This window comes from Ochotona curzoniae, unplaced genomic scaffold (genome assembly GCF_017591425.1).
Source record: "Ochotona curzoniae isolate NIBS_2020 unplaced genomic scaffold, NIBS_Ocur_1.0 contig_3622, whole genome shotgun sequence".
Taxonomy (NCBI): Eukaryota; Metazoa; Chordata; class Mammalia; order Lagomorpha; family Ochotonidae; genus Ochotona; species Ochotona curzoniae.
The window spans coordinates 26,471,175-26,487,743 of NW_024465926.1; the positions used below are offsets into that span (position 1 = coordinate 26,471,175).

Sequence of the window (16,569 nt, forward strand, 5' to 3'; positions counted from 1 at the left end):
TCTCTCACCATCCTTCTTTTTAAAAATAAGTTTTGATATCATTTCTTTCTTTGAGAGGCCAGCAGCACAAGAGAGGTGCTCACGCCATGACTCACCCGAACACCCTCAACAGCAGGGGCTGGGCTGGAGCCACGACCACAGCTGCCTCTCAAGCCTGTGCATCTGACGTGGGATGCGGGCACGTAACTGCTAAGTTAAAGGCCTGCTCCCTTCAGAGCCAAAATTCTGTAAAATATTTGCTTACATTACAATGCAGTCTCCTGAACACCGTGACCTTGTTTTTCTAGTTCCAGCATCTGGAACACCATGTGATATGAAGTGAGTGCTCACCTGCCTAAAGAGTGAAGGACTCTGGTGCAGTGGCTCAATGGCTAAATCTCCTTGCTAGCGCCAGGATTCCATATGGACGCCGGTTCCTGTCCTAGCTCCTCCACTTCCCATCCAGGTTCCTGCCTGTGGTTTGGGAAAGCAGTGGAGCATGGCCCAAGTCGTGGGGATCCTTTATACATGTGTGAGACCCAGAAGAAGCTGCTTCTGCTTTCCCAGGACACAAACAGGGAGCTGGATGGGAAGCGGAGCAGCCAGGACAGGAACCAGCACCCATATGAGATCCCAGTGCTTGCAAGGGGGAGACTTGGCCAACTCAGACACTGCACCGAGCCCCAAAAGGTTCGTCCATACTAAAACTACCCATGATGTGCTATACTTCTCCAATTTTTCTTTTTACTTAGCTCACATTTATGGTCATTTATCTCACTTTTGGAAAGGACCTAAAGCCACTGAGCCTTTCTGCTATATCCTCAGCAAAAGGTCAAGGGACATGGCACAAAGACGCCAAGTAAACGTCATGCAAATGCTGCCAGGGTGAGGCGTAGGTGTCGCTCGCGCGAGCCTGGCCCAGCACGAAGACTGCAGCAGGTCTGAGTCCAGGCAAGCCACTCACTCCCACATGGGCAAGCACAACAGATATAGGTGACTTTTTGTACTTGCTTTCAATATTCTGATATGAACTATGAAACATTCCAGAATGGGATATCGCCATTGGAAATGTAGCAAAAAAGAACTTTCTTATGTTCAAACACGGGGAAAATGGAGATGCATAAATAAAGAGCTCAGAAAAGCAACACATGCTCAATTTAAAAAGGCAACACCACTTAAATGTTTTGAAAACCAAAGAAGAGCCTCTGCTGGAAACAAAGACACAAAGCTATCTGAATGCAAACTACATCTTACTGCAAACTTTTTCTTTTTATCCTTGAAGTAACAACAAGGATGGTATGAACAACAGATTTTCAAAATTTGTGGAAATGAGGGTCCAGCACGACAGCCTAGTGGCTAAATCCTTGCCTTGTGCCTGAGAATGCAGTGGAGGAAGAACCAAGGGCTTGGATCTCTGAACTCGCCTGGCAGATCCCTAAGAAGCGCCAGGCTTTCACCAGGTCCAGCTCCAGCACTGCAGAGATGAACCAGTGGATGGAAGACTTTTCTTTTTCCCTCTCTCTCTGCCTCTTACATCCTGTCATTTTTTTTCCTCCCTGGATCCCTGCCTTATACATAAATAAATCTTAAAAAGGGAAAGAAAGAAAGAGAGAGAGAGAGAAAGAAGAAAGAAAGAAAGAAAAGAAAAGAAAAGAAAGAAAGGAAGGAAGGAAGGAAAGTGAAGAAAGCTGAAAGCATTAGTATGTGGCACAGTGAGCTTAGCCACGGTCCACACACCTCCAGCATCCAATATAGGCACAGGTTTGAGTCCTGGCCGCCTGCTTCCAACCCAGCTCCCAGGCAAAGCAGTGGGAATGCAGCAGAAGACGGCCCAATGACTTGACTGTGACCATCCACGTGGCAGATGCTGACGGATTTCCTAGATTCCTGCCTCCAGCCCGGCCCAGCCCTGGCCACTGTAGCCATTCAGGGAATAAACTAGTCCTGGGAGACCTTTCTCTACTCCCTCTCTGCAATTCTCTTTCAAATAAATAAACTCTTATTTTAAAAACAAAAAAGGGAAGTTGAACTCAGGGCCCAGAACCGGGTACTGTATCCAAGTGCTATTGTACAGCATGTGAGAATCCTGACTAGCACCTTCATTGTTCAGCTAAACACCCACCAAAACATTTATTATTATTATTATTATTATTATTATTATTTTTAAAGTTTTACCTTAGGGGCTGATGCAGTGGCTCAACAGGCTAATTCCCCATCTTGCAGTGCCAGCATCCCATATGGGTGCTGCTTTGAGTCCTGGCTGCTCCATTTCCCGTCCAGCTCTCTGCTTACAGACTGGGAAAGTGGTGAAGCACGGCCCGAGTCCTTGAGCCCCTGCACGCATGCGGGAGACCTGGAGGAAGCTCCTGGTCTTGGACTGGCTCGGCTGTGGCCTCTGCAGCCGTTTGGGGAGTGAACCAGTGGATGAAGATCTTGATCTCTGTCTCTCCTTTTTCTCTGTAAATATGCCTTTCAAACAAAAAATTATCTTTAAAAAAAAAAAAGGCCACGTTAGAAATGGTATACTGGCAGAGTTTAAGGCTCTGACTATGAGAGCAACTTCCCTTATGAGCGCCCATCTGAATCTGGCTGCTCTACTTCCAATCCAACTTCCTGCTAACCTTCCTGGGAAAGCAGTGGAAAATGGGCCAAGACCTTGGGCCGCTGCACCCACACGGGATACCAGGAACAAGCTCCTGGCTTCGGACTGGTTCAGTTTTGGATGCTGGAGGCCAGAATGAACCACTGCATGGAAGATCTCCGTCTCTCCCTCTCTCATACTAACTCTGCCTCAAGTAAGTAAATCCTTTAAAATAAAGACACTTAACATTTATTTTCAAGTCAGAGACAGAGGGAGATACACACGCACATTCACACCAGAGATGGGGTGTTAGGAGATACTGATCCACTGCTTCACTGCTCAGTGCCCACAACAGCCAGGGCTGGAACAGGCTGAAGCCAGGAGCATCATCCAGGTATCCCAGGTAGGTAGAAGAGAGAGCAAACACTTGGGCCATCGTTTGCAGCTTTCCCAACGCCATCAGCATGGGGCTGGGTAGGAAGGGGAGCAGTTAGGACACCCATACGAGATGTTAACATCACAGATGGCAGTTTCACATGCCCTGCCACCACGGCAGCCCTGAGCATTCTATTTTCATTCAATCTTTCCATCTTGTCTCCGACGTTCTCATTCCACTCCTGGGCTCTCTCTCCTTTTCTTCCTGCCTTCTTCCTCCTCTGGCTCAATGTGGCCATCTGAGAACTTCTCTCCCTCCGGCCACAGTTCAGATGTCTTAAGCTGGGAAGAGCGTGACTCGGGTCTGGCTTGCTGATCTCAAGTCTGATCTTTCCTCATCAAAATAGTTGGCTACATTTTCCCACAATTTCAAATCTACCCCCAATTTCTCCAGTACTCAGCGCCACAAAGCCCTCTTGGGATCTTATGAACACGTGTCAACACCTGCACACAGGCATTGGGACAGGAAGAAACAGACCCGAGGGTTTCCATCAGCACAGCAACAGAGCATGTGCACTTATTCAAATGAAATAAATGCTTCCTGCTGGTTGTGGGCAGGGCTGGACAGGGCTGGACGGGGCTAGCTGTACCTTGCCTTGAACAGCCCACAGCAAGCGTTGGAGCTGGGTGCCTGGGCAGTAACCTAGTGGCTAGAGTCCTCACCTTGTACACGTACCAGGATCCCATAGGGGCAACAGTTCATGTCCCCGCAGCCCTGCTTCCCATCCAGCTCCCTGCTTGTGTCCTGGGAAAGCAGTCGAGGACGGCCCAAAGCCTTGGGGCCCTGCACCCGCGTGGGAGACCCAGAAAAAGCTCCTGGCTTCAGATGGGCTCAGTTCTGGCCATTGTGGCCACTTGGGGAGTGAACCAACAGATCGAAGATCTTCCTCTTTGTCCCTCCTTCTCTCTGTATGTCTGACTTTCCAATAAAAAAAATTAAATCTTAAAAAAGAGTTGGCAGCTGGAGAAAACGCCAGCTGACAGCAGTAACTCGAGGCACATTAGCCTGGGCAGGCCCTGTTCCCTGGGGACGGTGCTTGTGCACTCCCTCAGTGAAGGGAGGGCAAGGTGGGAGGGACATGGGCAATAGCAAATGTCCCTTGCCCCTAACCAAGCTGGCTGGGTCAATGGGAGTCAGAGGCTGGAAAAGGTAAATGAAAGCTCCATCACAAGACTTCAGGTTTCTAGGAAGCTGGGGAGAGAAATACAAGCTGCAGTCGTCCTCTGGCCAGCTCAGCCTGATAGGCCAGCTTTGCCCTCTCATGCTTGGCCAGTCCTGGCCTGGAACGGAACGAGGCTGGCACTGCCCATATCCTGTTTTGTGCATGGCTTTCATGTGACCAGTCGAGCCAATAAACGCACCAACAGCCTTAGGGCACTTAAAATTTGCATCTGTCAGGGCTGGTACTGTGGCTCAACTTGGCTAATCCTCTATCCTCAAGCACCAATATCCTACATTGGTGCTGCATCATCTCCCAGCTGTTCCATTTCCCATCCAGCTCCCTGCTTGTGGCCTGGGAAAGCAGTAGAGGATGGCACAAAGCCTTGGGGCCCTGCACCCACGAGAGAGACCAGGAAAAAGCTCCTGGTGCCTGGCTTTGGATCAGCTAGGCTCTGGTCATTACATTCATTGGGGGAGTGATAAAGGAGATGGAAGATTTTTCTCTGTCTTTCCTTCTCCCTGCAAATCTGCCTTTGAATAAAAATAAATAATTCTCAAAAAAAAAAAAGAAGAAGAAGAAGAAGAAGAAGAAGAAAGGAAAAGAAAGCAAGCGAGCAAAAAAGGCCCAGCACAATAGCCTAGTGACTAAGTCCTTGCCTCGCAACGATCGGGATCCCATATGGGCGCCAGTTTGTGTCCAGGCTGCTCCACTTCCCACCCAGTTCCCATCCAACACACACTACACAAAACCGAGCGGTAAAATTCTGCATGAGGCTTATGTGGACACAAACACACACACATCTCTTTCGCACCCAGAGATTCTTTTTGGAAGAATACATAAGAAACTAGCGTAACAGTGATTCCACCTTAGGAGAGGAACAGCTCTTAGTGTCTAGGGAAGGGGTCCACGTGTTGGATGACGATCATCACACAGTATCCAAGTTCACGACCAGGCCGAAGTACTTACCGGGCTGAGAGAAGATGAGTTCTGACAGATGCTGTGCCAGGGCCTGTAGGGCTGGGGCTCCTCCCAGATGGTCCACATCCAGGACGGACAGGAGGCTCTGCACACACACGAGGGCTCTCCACTGCACAGTGTTCATTCTGGGAGGGAAGGGGTCAAGTTACAAAGACAGCTCAGCATCAACTTTCAACCTAAGTCTCTGGTTCTAACTGGGAAGAACTGTAAGTACAAGGCGTGCTCGGCAGATACCAAAGAGTCACATAGTCAGTTTCTCAACCACCAAAGTGCCTGGGTCCTGCAAGTCCCCTACACACCGCTGGCTCACGAGGCATGAAAATGTACATCAGAAAAATTTCTAGACAAGGTAGCATCTTATACTCATTTTTTGTTGTGAAATCTCTCTCTCACATACATACAAATGAGGACACGTCAAAAAATTCACAAAAAAATGTATTTAAAAGATAGGTTACTGTTGGCGTTGCATTGCAGTGCGTTAAGCTGCTTTCTGCAGTGCTGACATCCCACACAGGTGCCAGTTCGAGTCCTGGCTGCTCCTTTTCTGATCCAGCTCTCTGCTTCCATGCCTGGGAAAGCAGTGCAAGATGGCTCAAGTGTTTGAGCTCGTGTACCCACATCAGAGACCTGAAAGAAGCTCCTGGTTTGGATCAGCTCAGCTCCAGCCACTGTGGCCATTTGGGGAGAGAACCAGCAGATGGAATATCATTCTCTTTTTTTTTTTTTAAGATTTATTTATTTTTATTGGAAAGGTGGATATACAGAGAGGAGGAGAGACAGAGAGGAAGATCTGTCATCCATTTGTTCACTCCCCAAGTGGCCACAATGGTCAAAGCTGAGCTGATCCCAAGCCTGCAGCCCAGAGCCTCTTCGAGTTCTTCTGTGTGGGTAAAGGATCCCAAGGCTTTAGGCCTTCTTTGATTGCTTTCCCAGGCTACAAGCTGGATGAGAAGCTGGGCTGCTGGATCAGAACCGGCGCCCATACGGAATCCATGCACATGCAAGGCGACGACTTTAGCCACTAAGTTACCATGCCAGGCCCCGGTCACTCTATTTCTATCCCAGCTTTTTTTTAGATCCTGTCATCCATGTGGAGAGCAGAATGCAGTTCTTGAGTCCTAGCTTTGGTCTGTCCCCAGACCTACCCACTGGCAGTCATTATCATCCGGGGAAGTGAATCACTAGATGGGAGATTTCTGTATCCATGGGTCTACCTTTCAAATAAGTGTTTCTTTTCTTAAATGATTTTAGTGTACAAAACTTAAAAATTCAGGTTCAACGTTTTATAATCTGTATTTTCTCTCTCTAAACTTTTGAAGTTTAACAAATAAAAATAATAATAATTCTTGTAAAGCAAGAACATATGGACCTGGGTAAGAATAAACAATGCCAATGCCCACAGAGCCTTTATGTTCCTACACCCTGATCTTAGCAGGCTCCCACGACCCAGAACTGTTCAGTAAGCACTTCCTTTTCTCTGTAGCCTCATTAGCTGCACCTATATCCTAAACCACAAAGTTGGTGCTGTTTGGTTGCTTCACAACCAAGATGCCGCCCTACTGTGTGTATTCAATGGTATGCTGCCTCTTGTGTCCACACTGTTAGCGTTTCCCCGGGCTGTGAGGAGTTCCAGTGATCGCTTGCTTCTTTGTGCACGTCCTGCCGGAGCCCGGCCCTGCTGTGGCTAGCTGACACGAGTGTGAGGCTCAGCACCACCGACACTGCCATGTGTGCCTTCACCCTTCAAGATGCTTCCCCCCCACACCCGGGCACCTTCTACCTCATGGCCCACCATTTCACACCACAACATAAAGGACAATTTTGAAGACACGACACTCCTTACTTTCTGATCAAAGGTTTCCATGTGGGGCTCCTAGAACAAACATCAACTGCAATGCTGTTTGGAAAGGCAGTTTTCTCAAAAACCTAGATTAAAAAAAAAAGACAGTACAGGGTTGTCATCACAGGCACCATTTCCTTGTGAAATGCCAGCACATTATGTATGAGTGAAACAGTTAGGTCTGGTCAAGACAGAATAACCCTTCCACCTGTTTCTAGGACTGCTGGTTCTGCTTTGTGACCCGAATCTATCCATCACTTTCCATCACACTGGGAAGTGTGAGCCGAGCTGACGGCTTTGTGCACACAGAAGGCTCCCATCAGGCCCAGATTACCTTCTTCGGGATGAGGTAGTTGGTGAGAGCGGTGTGAACCTCGTGGGAGAGGCAGAGGGGAGACAGCAGCTGCCCACCATCCTCGCTGAGGGAGCTTTCCATGAAGGCGTCGCTTTCATCACTGCTCGAGAGCTCTTCCCACTCGTCGTCGGAGGGATCTGCGAAGAGGGCACAGCGCACGGGGCTGGAGCAGGCCGACGAACCCCCGGGGAGCCCGCCCTCCGGAGCCACGAGGAAGCGTCCAAGCGCCAAGTGGGAACGAACCGTCAGTGCAGCACATGTTGACGATGATCTCCAGAGCGGTCTGCTGAGCTGTCAGCAGAGCCGTGGCCTCGCGCAACTCCTTCTCAGTGGGCTGTGGAAGAGAGCCAATGGCAGACCTCTGACGCTTCTGAACATAGTTTAGCGCGACTGTTCTCCTAAGGGAAGTCTGTACTTGGAACGCATCACAGGGGCCTCAGGAGGAGGGAAGGAAACTCACACAGTGCTACAAGTACAGACAAGCATTTCTGTTCTTCCTGGCATGAGGCCGCATGGCACCCATCTGCAAAGGTATTCTCTAAATGTTGCTAAGGCAGCTGCACAGAACATAGATACTCAGGCATCCTGAACTCGGTTTACCCCGAAACTTGATCTAAGGTATTCAAAAGCATTTAAGCACACTAAGATTAAAGCCAAAGTTCATTTCAGACACCAGGCACTTAAAACACAATGGACCTGCTTTTAGACGCTCAGCCATTCACAAACACTACAATTGAGACCTTGTACGTCAGGAGAGCCTGCCTGGCTGTGGAGCAGGCAGCCAGGCTTCTTAAAGCAACTGAGACTGAAAGAAGAAAGAGGTACTTTTCTTGGAAAAAAAAAAAAAAGTAACATCAACGTGCAACTTTTATCAACATTTCATAAAATGGGTTGCATAAATTTCTATGACCTGAATTCTCAAATCATCAATTATAAAGATAAAATAGCCACACTAATCTTTCAAAAATAGTGCAAAAGCTAAAAATAACGTATAATTTGTGATCTGGTTCCAAATTTTGACCTTTGCTGCATGATATTCCACTAGATGGTTATACAATTTAGTGAGGATTCCACCAGTGTGGGATACTTCAATTAATGGTCAGCTTTCCACATCCCTGGGTTCAGATCCAATTGAGAACAGAAAATAGCTAGTTAAAAAATGTGGTGCTGGCATCTCATATGGGTGCAGGTTTGTGTCCTGGCTATTCCAGCGTCTAATCCAGCTTCCTGCTTACAGCCTGTGAAAACAGAAGGTGATGGTGCAAGGTCCTGGGTCCCTGCATCCAAGTGGAAGACCCAGAGGAAACACCTGGCACCTGGCTTTGGACCAGCCCAGCACTGTGACTGACTGGGGAGTGAAACAGCATATGAAAAATCTCTGCATCTCTAACTTTGCCTTTCAAATAAAGTAAAAAATTGAGCATGCATTGAATATCCAGCTTTTTCTTGTCGTTATCCTTAACAAAGTACGACAACTGTTTACAGTATTTAGATTGGATTAAGTATCGTGAAGAATCTCAGATAAGTTACATTCAAATGCCAGGCCACTTTACCGAAGTGATTTGGCCATCCTGAAGCTACGGTATCCACCCAGGGTCCTGGAGCTCACATGGAGGGATGACTGTACTCCAATGGCTTACCTCTTTAAGGTCACTGGATCAAGCTGGCTTGCAGATCCACAACAGCCCTATGTTCCTTTCCAAGATGTTCATACTCATTTACAATTCTACCAACTTCTTCATGCAACAGTTTAACCACAATGTGGAGTTATGCTGGCTTTGAAAAGCCAATTGCTTACTTACTAGATATAACCCAGAATTTTCTACATTTGTATTAAATTTATTGGTAGTAAGAATATATTTGGGGAGGGGGGTAGGTGTGATGGCTCAATGGCTAAATCATCACCTTGCAAGCTCTAGGATTTGATACAGGCACCAGTTTGCGCCCAGACTGCTTCCCATCCAGCTCCCTGTTTGTGCCTTGGGAAAGCAATAGCGTGTGGCTAAAAGCTTTGGGACCCTGCACCCACCTGAGAAATCTGGAAGAAGCTCTTGGTTTCAGATCAGCTCAGCTCTGACCATCGTGGCCATTTTGGGGAGTAAATAGCAGATGAAGGAGCCAGTGAATGGTGCCATCTCTGTTGCTATTTCAGCTGAAAAAATTCCTGAACCCACAACTGCTCAACTGAACCCCAACAAACATCATACAGCATCAGCCGGCCTCGTCTGCCCACCTGTGTTGCACAACTAAAGGTTTGCTTCTTGCGCCACTCTTGGAAAGCTAAACACCAAGAGGATGCAACGGCTCGTATGATCCTTCAGTCTGAAGACTGCACAGGAGACAGCGTAGGATGAGGTAAGACATCAAAGCTTGGGAGATAAGCCCACACTTAGAAAGTGTTCTAGAATGATTGGTCTCTTTCACCACTGAGATTTCTGAAACTTGAGTTTCATTTTAGACAAAAAGTTTTTTTTTTTTTTTTTAATCATCACATTTTTATTGGAAATCAGATATAGAGAGAGGAAGAAAGACAGAGGGAAAGATCTTCCATTCAATGATTCACTTCCCATGTGGCCGCAACGGCCGGAGCTGAGTCAAACTGAAGCCAGGAGTCTCCTCCAGGTCTCCCACGTGGGTGCAGGTTCCCAAGGCTTTGGGCTGTCCTCGATTGCCTTCCCAGGCCACAAGAGGGAGTTGGTTGGGAAGCGGGGCCACTGGGACTAGAACCGGCCTCCATATGGGATCCTAGTGCGGTCAAGGTGAGGACCTCATCCACTAGGCTACCGTGCCAGGCCCTGTTGTTTTTCAACCTGGCGGGAGTAATTTTCTCATGTTGGTGCAAATCAATGGGAAAAATTACTGTTTTTTACTCAAATTTACTTCTTAGTTAATTTTGCTGTGACATCTGGTCTGTAATGTATCTGTGGGAATAAAACAGCTGGATGGATGCATGCCAGAGGGCACCGAGCTCACCTACCGGAAGTAAATCCGACACAAAAGTTTTCCTTCGCACTTTCCTTTTATGGGGAACTTCTTCCATTTCGTCATCTTCCACGCACTCGCCTCCGTTGGCTCTCTCCGCGAGCTCCTCGGTCTCTGCAGCTGCTTTCAACCTCTGCGTTTCAGCCTCCTTCATGCGAATGACGGTTTCCCCGAAATCCAGGTCCAACACTTGAGACAAGGTCTTCAGGATGGCATTTATGATTTCCGCCTGACTCTTGGATGGAATGATGTCCTTCAGGTTCCACACTGTGCCTGGAAAAGCAGGGAGCAGAAGGACAGAGGACCTGCCTGTGAAATCCAAATTACACACAACTGCCACAAAACTGGTTCTTGGGGCTCAGAGGCAGGTTAGGAGACCTCGGCCGTACTGCCTTCGTTCAGTTTTTTTAAAGACTTATACTATTTTTATTGAAAAGTCAGATATACAGAGAGGAAGATCTTCCATCTGTTGATTAATTCCCCAAGTGACAGTAATGGCCAGAGCTGAGCCAGTCCGAAGCCAGGAGCCCAGAGCCTCTTCTGAGTCTCCCACACAGGTACAGGGTCATAAGGCTTTGGACTATCCTCAGCTGTTTTCCCAGGCCACAAGCAGGGAGCTGGATGGGAAGTGGAGCCGCTGGGACAAGAACCAGCACCCATATGGATCCCGGCATGTGCAAGGTGAAGACTTTAGCCACTAGGCTACAGTGCTGGGCCCCCTTCGTTCATCTTTTTAATCCTGAAAAAAACATTACACAGAGGTAGTGTTCCTTGTTGTGCCCTTTACAATCATCTGTTTCTCAGATGTATACCTATTGGCCAATCACAAGAACAGACTGAGTTTCTTTCAAAAGGACCAAGTGGGTAGCTTCACCTCCCTTCCTCTTAACCCAAGCTGTTCTCCTTGGCAGCCTCTTATATTCCAGGAACGAGAAGGAATGTCCTCAAATTCCAAAGTCTCAAGTACAAGTTAGAGCACAGGTCGTGGTTTCTTATCAAAACAGAACAGGAGCTACTGTTACACAGTCACCCCGTGCGTGTGTCCCTGTAACAGTAACTCAGAGCAGGGACTGGACCGGGATGACAGGTGTGTCTAAAGCAGCACCACTCAGAAATGCCAGAAGGCAGTGTGCCAAGGAACCAACCAAGGGAGAACAAAGTGTCACACACACATAAAAATGAAATCTTCTCTAGGAAAAAGGAAGTTTTGACATTCGCTATCTCCTGGATGAACTCTGTGACCCTACGTTAAGTGATATCAGCCAGTCACAACAAGGCACATACTGTTTGATTCCATTTAAATAGGACACCAAAAGCACTCAAATTCCTATAGAGAATTCACCAGTGGTTGTCAGGGGCTGGATTGTTGAAGAGCTATAGTTTGTTTTGTAACAAGAAAAAATTTTGAAGATTTGCTGCAGGATGTGTGTGTTGTGGACTTTACACCATTTAACTACACACTCAGAACTGAGGGATTCCATGTGTATTTCACCACAGTTGAAAGCAAAAATTGGGGCTAGTGTTAGGGTACAGCAGGCTCTGCTGCCATCTGCTACACCAGCATCCCGTACTGGATTGCTGGTTCAAGTCCCAGTTCCTCTGCTTCTGCTGGATCGGCTCCCTGCTGCTGTGTCTGGGAAGGCAGTGGAAGATGGCCTAAACCCCTTGGTTTTGGCAATCATGAAGAACCTCTCCCCTTCTCCTCTCCCTCCCCGTTGCTCTGCCTTTCGAATAAATGTATCTTTAAAAAGTGTGGGTGCTCAGGAGGGTCAGGATTGTGACCTACTATTAAAGCCACTGCCTGCAGCACTAGCATCCTACACGGGTACCAGTTCACGCTCCGGCTGCTCCACCCTCACCCAGCTACTGCTAACAGCCTGGGAAAAGCAGTGGCGGACAGTCCACGTGTTACGCTCCTGCCATCCACCCAGGAAACCAGGGTGAAGTTTCAGGCTTTGGTCTAGCTCTCGCTGTTGCAGCCACCTGGGGAATGAGATCTCTGTCTCTCTGCAACTTTCAAATATTTTAACAAAAGATTTATTTATTGTTATTAAAAAGTCAGATTTGCAGAGAGATGGAGAGACAGAGAAAGATCTTTCATCTGCTGGTTCACTCCCCAAGTGGACACAATGGCCAGAGCTGAACTTATCTGAATGCAGTAGCCAGGAGCTTCTTCCAGGTCTCCCAAGTGGGTGCAGGGATCCCCTTAGGCCATCCTCTGCCACGTTCCCAGGTCAGAGGCAGGGAGCTCAAAGGGAAATGGAGCAGCCAGCAAATGAAAAGTGCCCATATGGGATCCCAGCACATGTAAGGTGAGGACTTTAGTCACTAGGCCACCATGCTGGGCCTTAAATAAATAAATCTTAAAAATGGAATTGAAGTAAAAATATCAGCATTAAAATATTTGCAGCCTGGACATGGTATTGTGTGGGTTTCAAGCTAAGCCTCCCATATGGGAGCTGATTCTAGTCCTGTCTGCTCTAATTCCAATCCAGCTCCATGCTAACGGCCTTGGGAATAAGCAGAAACTGCCCCAAATCCTGGAGTTCCTGCACCCACATGAGACGCCTGGAAGAAGCTCCTGGCTCCCCGCTTGGGAGCAGCCCAGATCTGACCATTGCGGCCGTTTGGGAAGTGAATTGGGACAGAAGATCTCTTTCTCTGTCTCTTCTCTCTGTAATTTTACCTTCCAAATAAAAATAAACAAGTATTTGAAAAAAATTTAAGACCTTTCCAAATAGGTTCCCTCTGTAAGGTAAAGACAAAAATATGCAGTGTATAAAGCCAGACATTTCCCATCTCTGGGCTGAGATGCTTGAGGAGCAGCGTTTAGGCAAGCAGCTCACAATGAAACACACAGCTGGGTCTCCCATGCCCTCACTGAATTTCTGAACTCACTAGTTTATAATAGGGGATCCGGATCCCAGCACTTTTTGAGGTACCAGTAGCTTGTGAAATTGAAAACAGCTCTATTCCGATAGGTTTCGTAGCTATGGACAGCTGCTGGGATTAAGGGTCTCCACTTCATTAGCCTAGGAAGCGCTGCTGCGTGTGGTCAGAGAGAGGAGTGACTAAACTCTGTTCCCTACATCTGTCGCAAGTCACTACATCAAGTGGCTGAATTTTACCTGTGACTAATGCCTTTAACAGAAGGTATTCCATGGAATTGACGGGGGAAATCATTATAGATTCCAGCACGTGCAACGCCATGGCACGGAGAGACTGCAGCAGCTCTGGGTTATCTTCAGTCACTGTCTGCAAACAATACGCTGCAAGACAAAAGCCAAACACTCAGAAACGAACGGATTCTGCTGGCTCACTTACATCAGCAGAGCTTATCAAAACAACCACCACTTCACATGTCGCTTTGGTAGCACTTACAGCTTTACCTCCAAAACGATGCAAGCAAATGAGACTTCCCCAAAACTTCTGTCTTTTTCAAAATTTTAATTCCTTACACAGCTGCACTTAATGTTGTGCTAGCTTAGAACTACAGGGAATATTTATAAAAGCTACCACAAATTGACACACTTTTTCTGGACCCACAGCAATCAGGAGTCCTTGGACTAAATAAAATCTCAGTTTTGCTGCCAATAACAAGCTCAAGGCTTGTGAAATTTCAGCTTCCTTTAAGTTAAATTCATCACGAGCATAAAAACTTCTGGTGACACAAAAGTCTTTCAAACTATCTTATATAAAAAAATGAAAAAATTAAACTACGGATAATATATTAATAGACATATGATTCAGTTAGCAGTAAAATCACTTCCCCTGCATAAAAACAAGACAATGGGTTTTAATCTGCGTATCAGAATTAGTTAACCAGAAGTATACAAACACTTAGGATTGCTTGAGAAATCTTACAAAAGAGACATCTAAAAACTCAAACCAGGGAGCAAGCCCAAAGCTGCTCTCCCGAGGTATTTTAATTCAAATATATTCATCTTTCCAGATCAAAACAGATCATGCTTATCTAAATCAGCCAAAACAGAAGCTACTGCAGTGAACTCATTTGGTTCTCATTTGGTAAGCAGATATACACACATACACACAAATGTGCTGCTGGCTTTTTTTTCATAAAGAGACTAACTACATTCGATTTCAGAAAAAGGCTAAGTCAGTTGCAATTGCTACCATAAAGACAACACAAGTTCAAAAAATGCTTTCTTACTACAAAAGAGGGATCTTATTAAATTCACTGAACTTAACCTTCAAAATAATAACACTTGTTTTAAAAAAATCATGAACCTAGTAGTTAAAAGCAGAAAAAATATTATTACACAGTGCAAAATGATTTCATATTGATCCATTTCAAAGGAGTTCATTAGAGGAAACAAAAAACTAGAAACAACCAAATCTATAAGACTACAAACATAAAAAATAGAATGCTTTTCTTTTAAAAACTGTAAATTATTTGCCCTAAAATTCTTACGGTAGTAAAAATTGCTCTAAAAAGCACCTATCAATTTCTTAAAAACTGCTGAACTGTTTTTAAAATCCCCATGTATTTGCACATGCAACCTTTCCCGACAAGAATGCATTCTGAGAAACCGATTTTTAAATTTTTTCCAGTGCTATTCATTCTACTGTTTTCTCCACTTTTAAACTGTTCTCCTAAAAGGCTCCACTGGAGCCAAGGAAAGCACTGGGAGGGGAAGGCCCCTCTGCCGTCGCAGAGGCAATGCTCGGTTAAGCAGGACAGCTGGACTCAGGCCCTTGGGAGGGCTAGAAGCATTTCCCACTGGTACTTCTGTGCTTTCACACAGAATTCTGCGGCTCTGTCGGCTCTCTGCACTCAGGGTCCCAGGGGCCCCGAAACCCAATGCAGACTAGCTCTGAGGGTCAAGGCAGCTCAGCTGTGGATCCTGGCTCTATATGACCCACGGGGATGGATGCAGGTCCAAATGAGATTTCACTCACTCTTCTTCTTCTCCCCAAAAGCTAAAGGTATCAGGTTTCTGCTAATGGATCCAGCACGGTAGACTAGTGCTTAAAGCCCTTGTCTTGCTTCCTCCAGGATCTCATATGGACACTGGTTTGTAACCTGGCTGCTCCATTTCCAGTTCCTGCTTGCAGGTTGGGAAAGCAGTCAAGCACAGCCCAAAGCCTTGGAACCCTGCACCTGTGAGAGACCCAGAAGCAGCTCCAGGCTCCTGACTTCGGATTGGCACAGTTGAGCTGAGCTGTTGCGGCTGCTTGAGGAGTGAATCAATGGACAGAAGATCTTCCTCTCTGTCTCTCCTCCTCTATGTTTATCTGATTTTCCAAAAAAAAAAAAAATTAATAAATCTTAAAAAAACAATAATTAAAAAAAAAGTTGCTGAAGTACATCTAGCTTCCAAATTAACTTTGGCTCAAAGGCCCAGAAGCTGTGAGCTAGTGTTCAAAAGGAAAGTCAAGAATTAATATAAGATTCCAAGAAATGGTAACAAACTGGAAACTAGGCACGTTATTACATTTCTCCCTCTAAAATTCTATCAGTGACGAAAACACTAATCAGACTGAAAAGAATTCAGAAAAACAGCACTCATTGGACACACACACACACAACAAGGAATAAAAATCACTCCTGTAGTATTAACAAACAGGGTATGGATAAAAATTTAAAAGACTTTTTTGATTAAGACTACACATACTTAATAAATCACTACTTTTTTCTTCACTTACCTACTGAGATAGCCAGGTCAACATTGGTGGAAAACCTACTTAAATACTTTAACACAATCTCCATACACCCTTCTTTGTTGAATATAGATACTGCTCTACTACTGCATTCACTAAATTGAAGGGGGGAAAAAAAAGTTTTACTATTCACATTGTTAACATTAAATCAACCACAGAAACCCATGACAAAAATCAACTAGGCTTTATAGAACCAAAGAGTTGGAGTCAAACACCCACCAAGTTCACAGATGAAGAAACTAACGCCCACTCATAGTCCCAGCACCTGCCGGTAGCTCACCTGCTCTAACTTGCATCACGGTGGGGCCTGGTCAGCCAACTGCACCACCACCTGAGCCTTCTCACAGGAGGTTAGAGGGAGAAGAGATCATACAACTCAACTAATTTAACTCCCCATTTTGCAGATGGATAGACCCAGTCCCCCGACAGTGAAGTGACACAGGGAAACCACACTGTCAGAGGCAGGAGGCCCAGCGCCCGTGGGCTCCCCGGATTCAGCCTGCTGATCTCCTCACTGTGCCATCACAGAACCTTAAAGTATGGACAAATGGGCTCCAGACTCATCACACCAAAA

At 46.3% G+C, this 16,569-nt stretch overlaps 1 protein-coding gene across 2 annotated transcripts in view; it reads right to left on the reverse strand.

Moving 5' to 3' along the window:
* Positions 1 to 16,569, reverse strand: part of HEATR3 (HEAT repeat containing 3) — a 40,416-nt gene that overhangs the window by 14,388 nt on the left and 9,459 nt on the right. For both annotated transcript variants that reach the window (XM_040982739.1, XM_040982738.1), the window contains exons 5-11: positions 15,981 to 16,090; positions 13,442 to 13,582; positions 10,309 to 10,586; positions 7,575 to 7,665; positions 7,311 to 7,468; positions 6,980 to 7,062; positions 5,125 to 5,261 (exon numbers count right to left, since the gene is read on the reverse strand). In XM_040982739.1, coding sequence (XP_040838673.1) covers positions 5,125 to 5,261; positions 6,980 to 7,062; positions 7,311 to 7,468; positions 7,575 to 7,665; positions 10,309 to 10,586; positions 13,442 to 13,582; positions 15,981 to 16,090 — 998 coding nt within the window. The remainder of the gene's footprint in view (positions 1 to 5,124; positions 5,262 to 6,979; positions 7,063 to 7,310; positions 7,469 to 7,574; positions 7,666 to 10,308; positions 10,587 to 13,441; positions 13,583 to 15,980; positions 16,091 to 16,569) is intronic.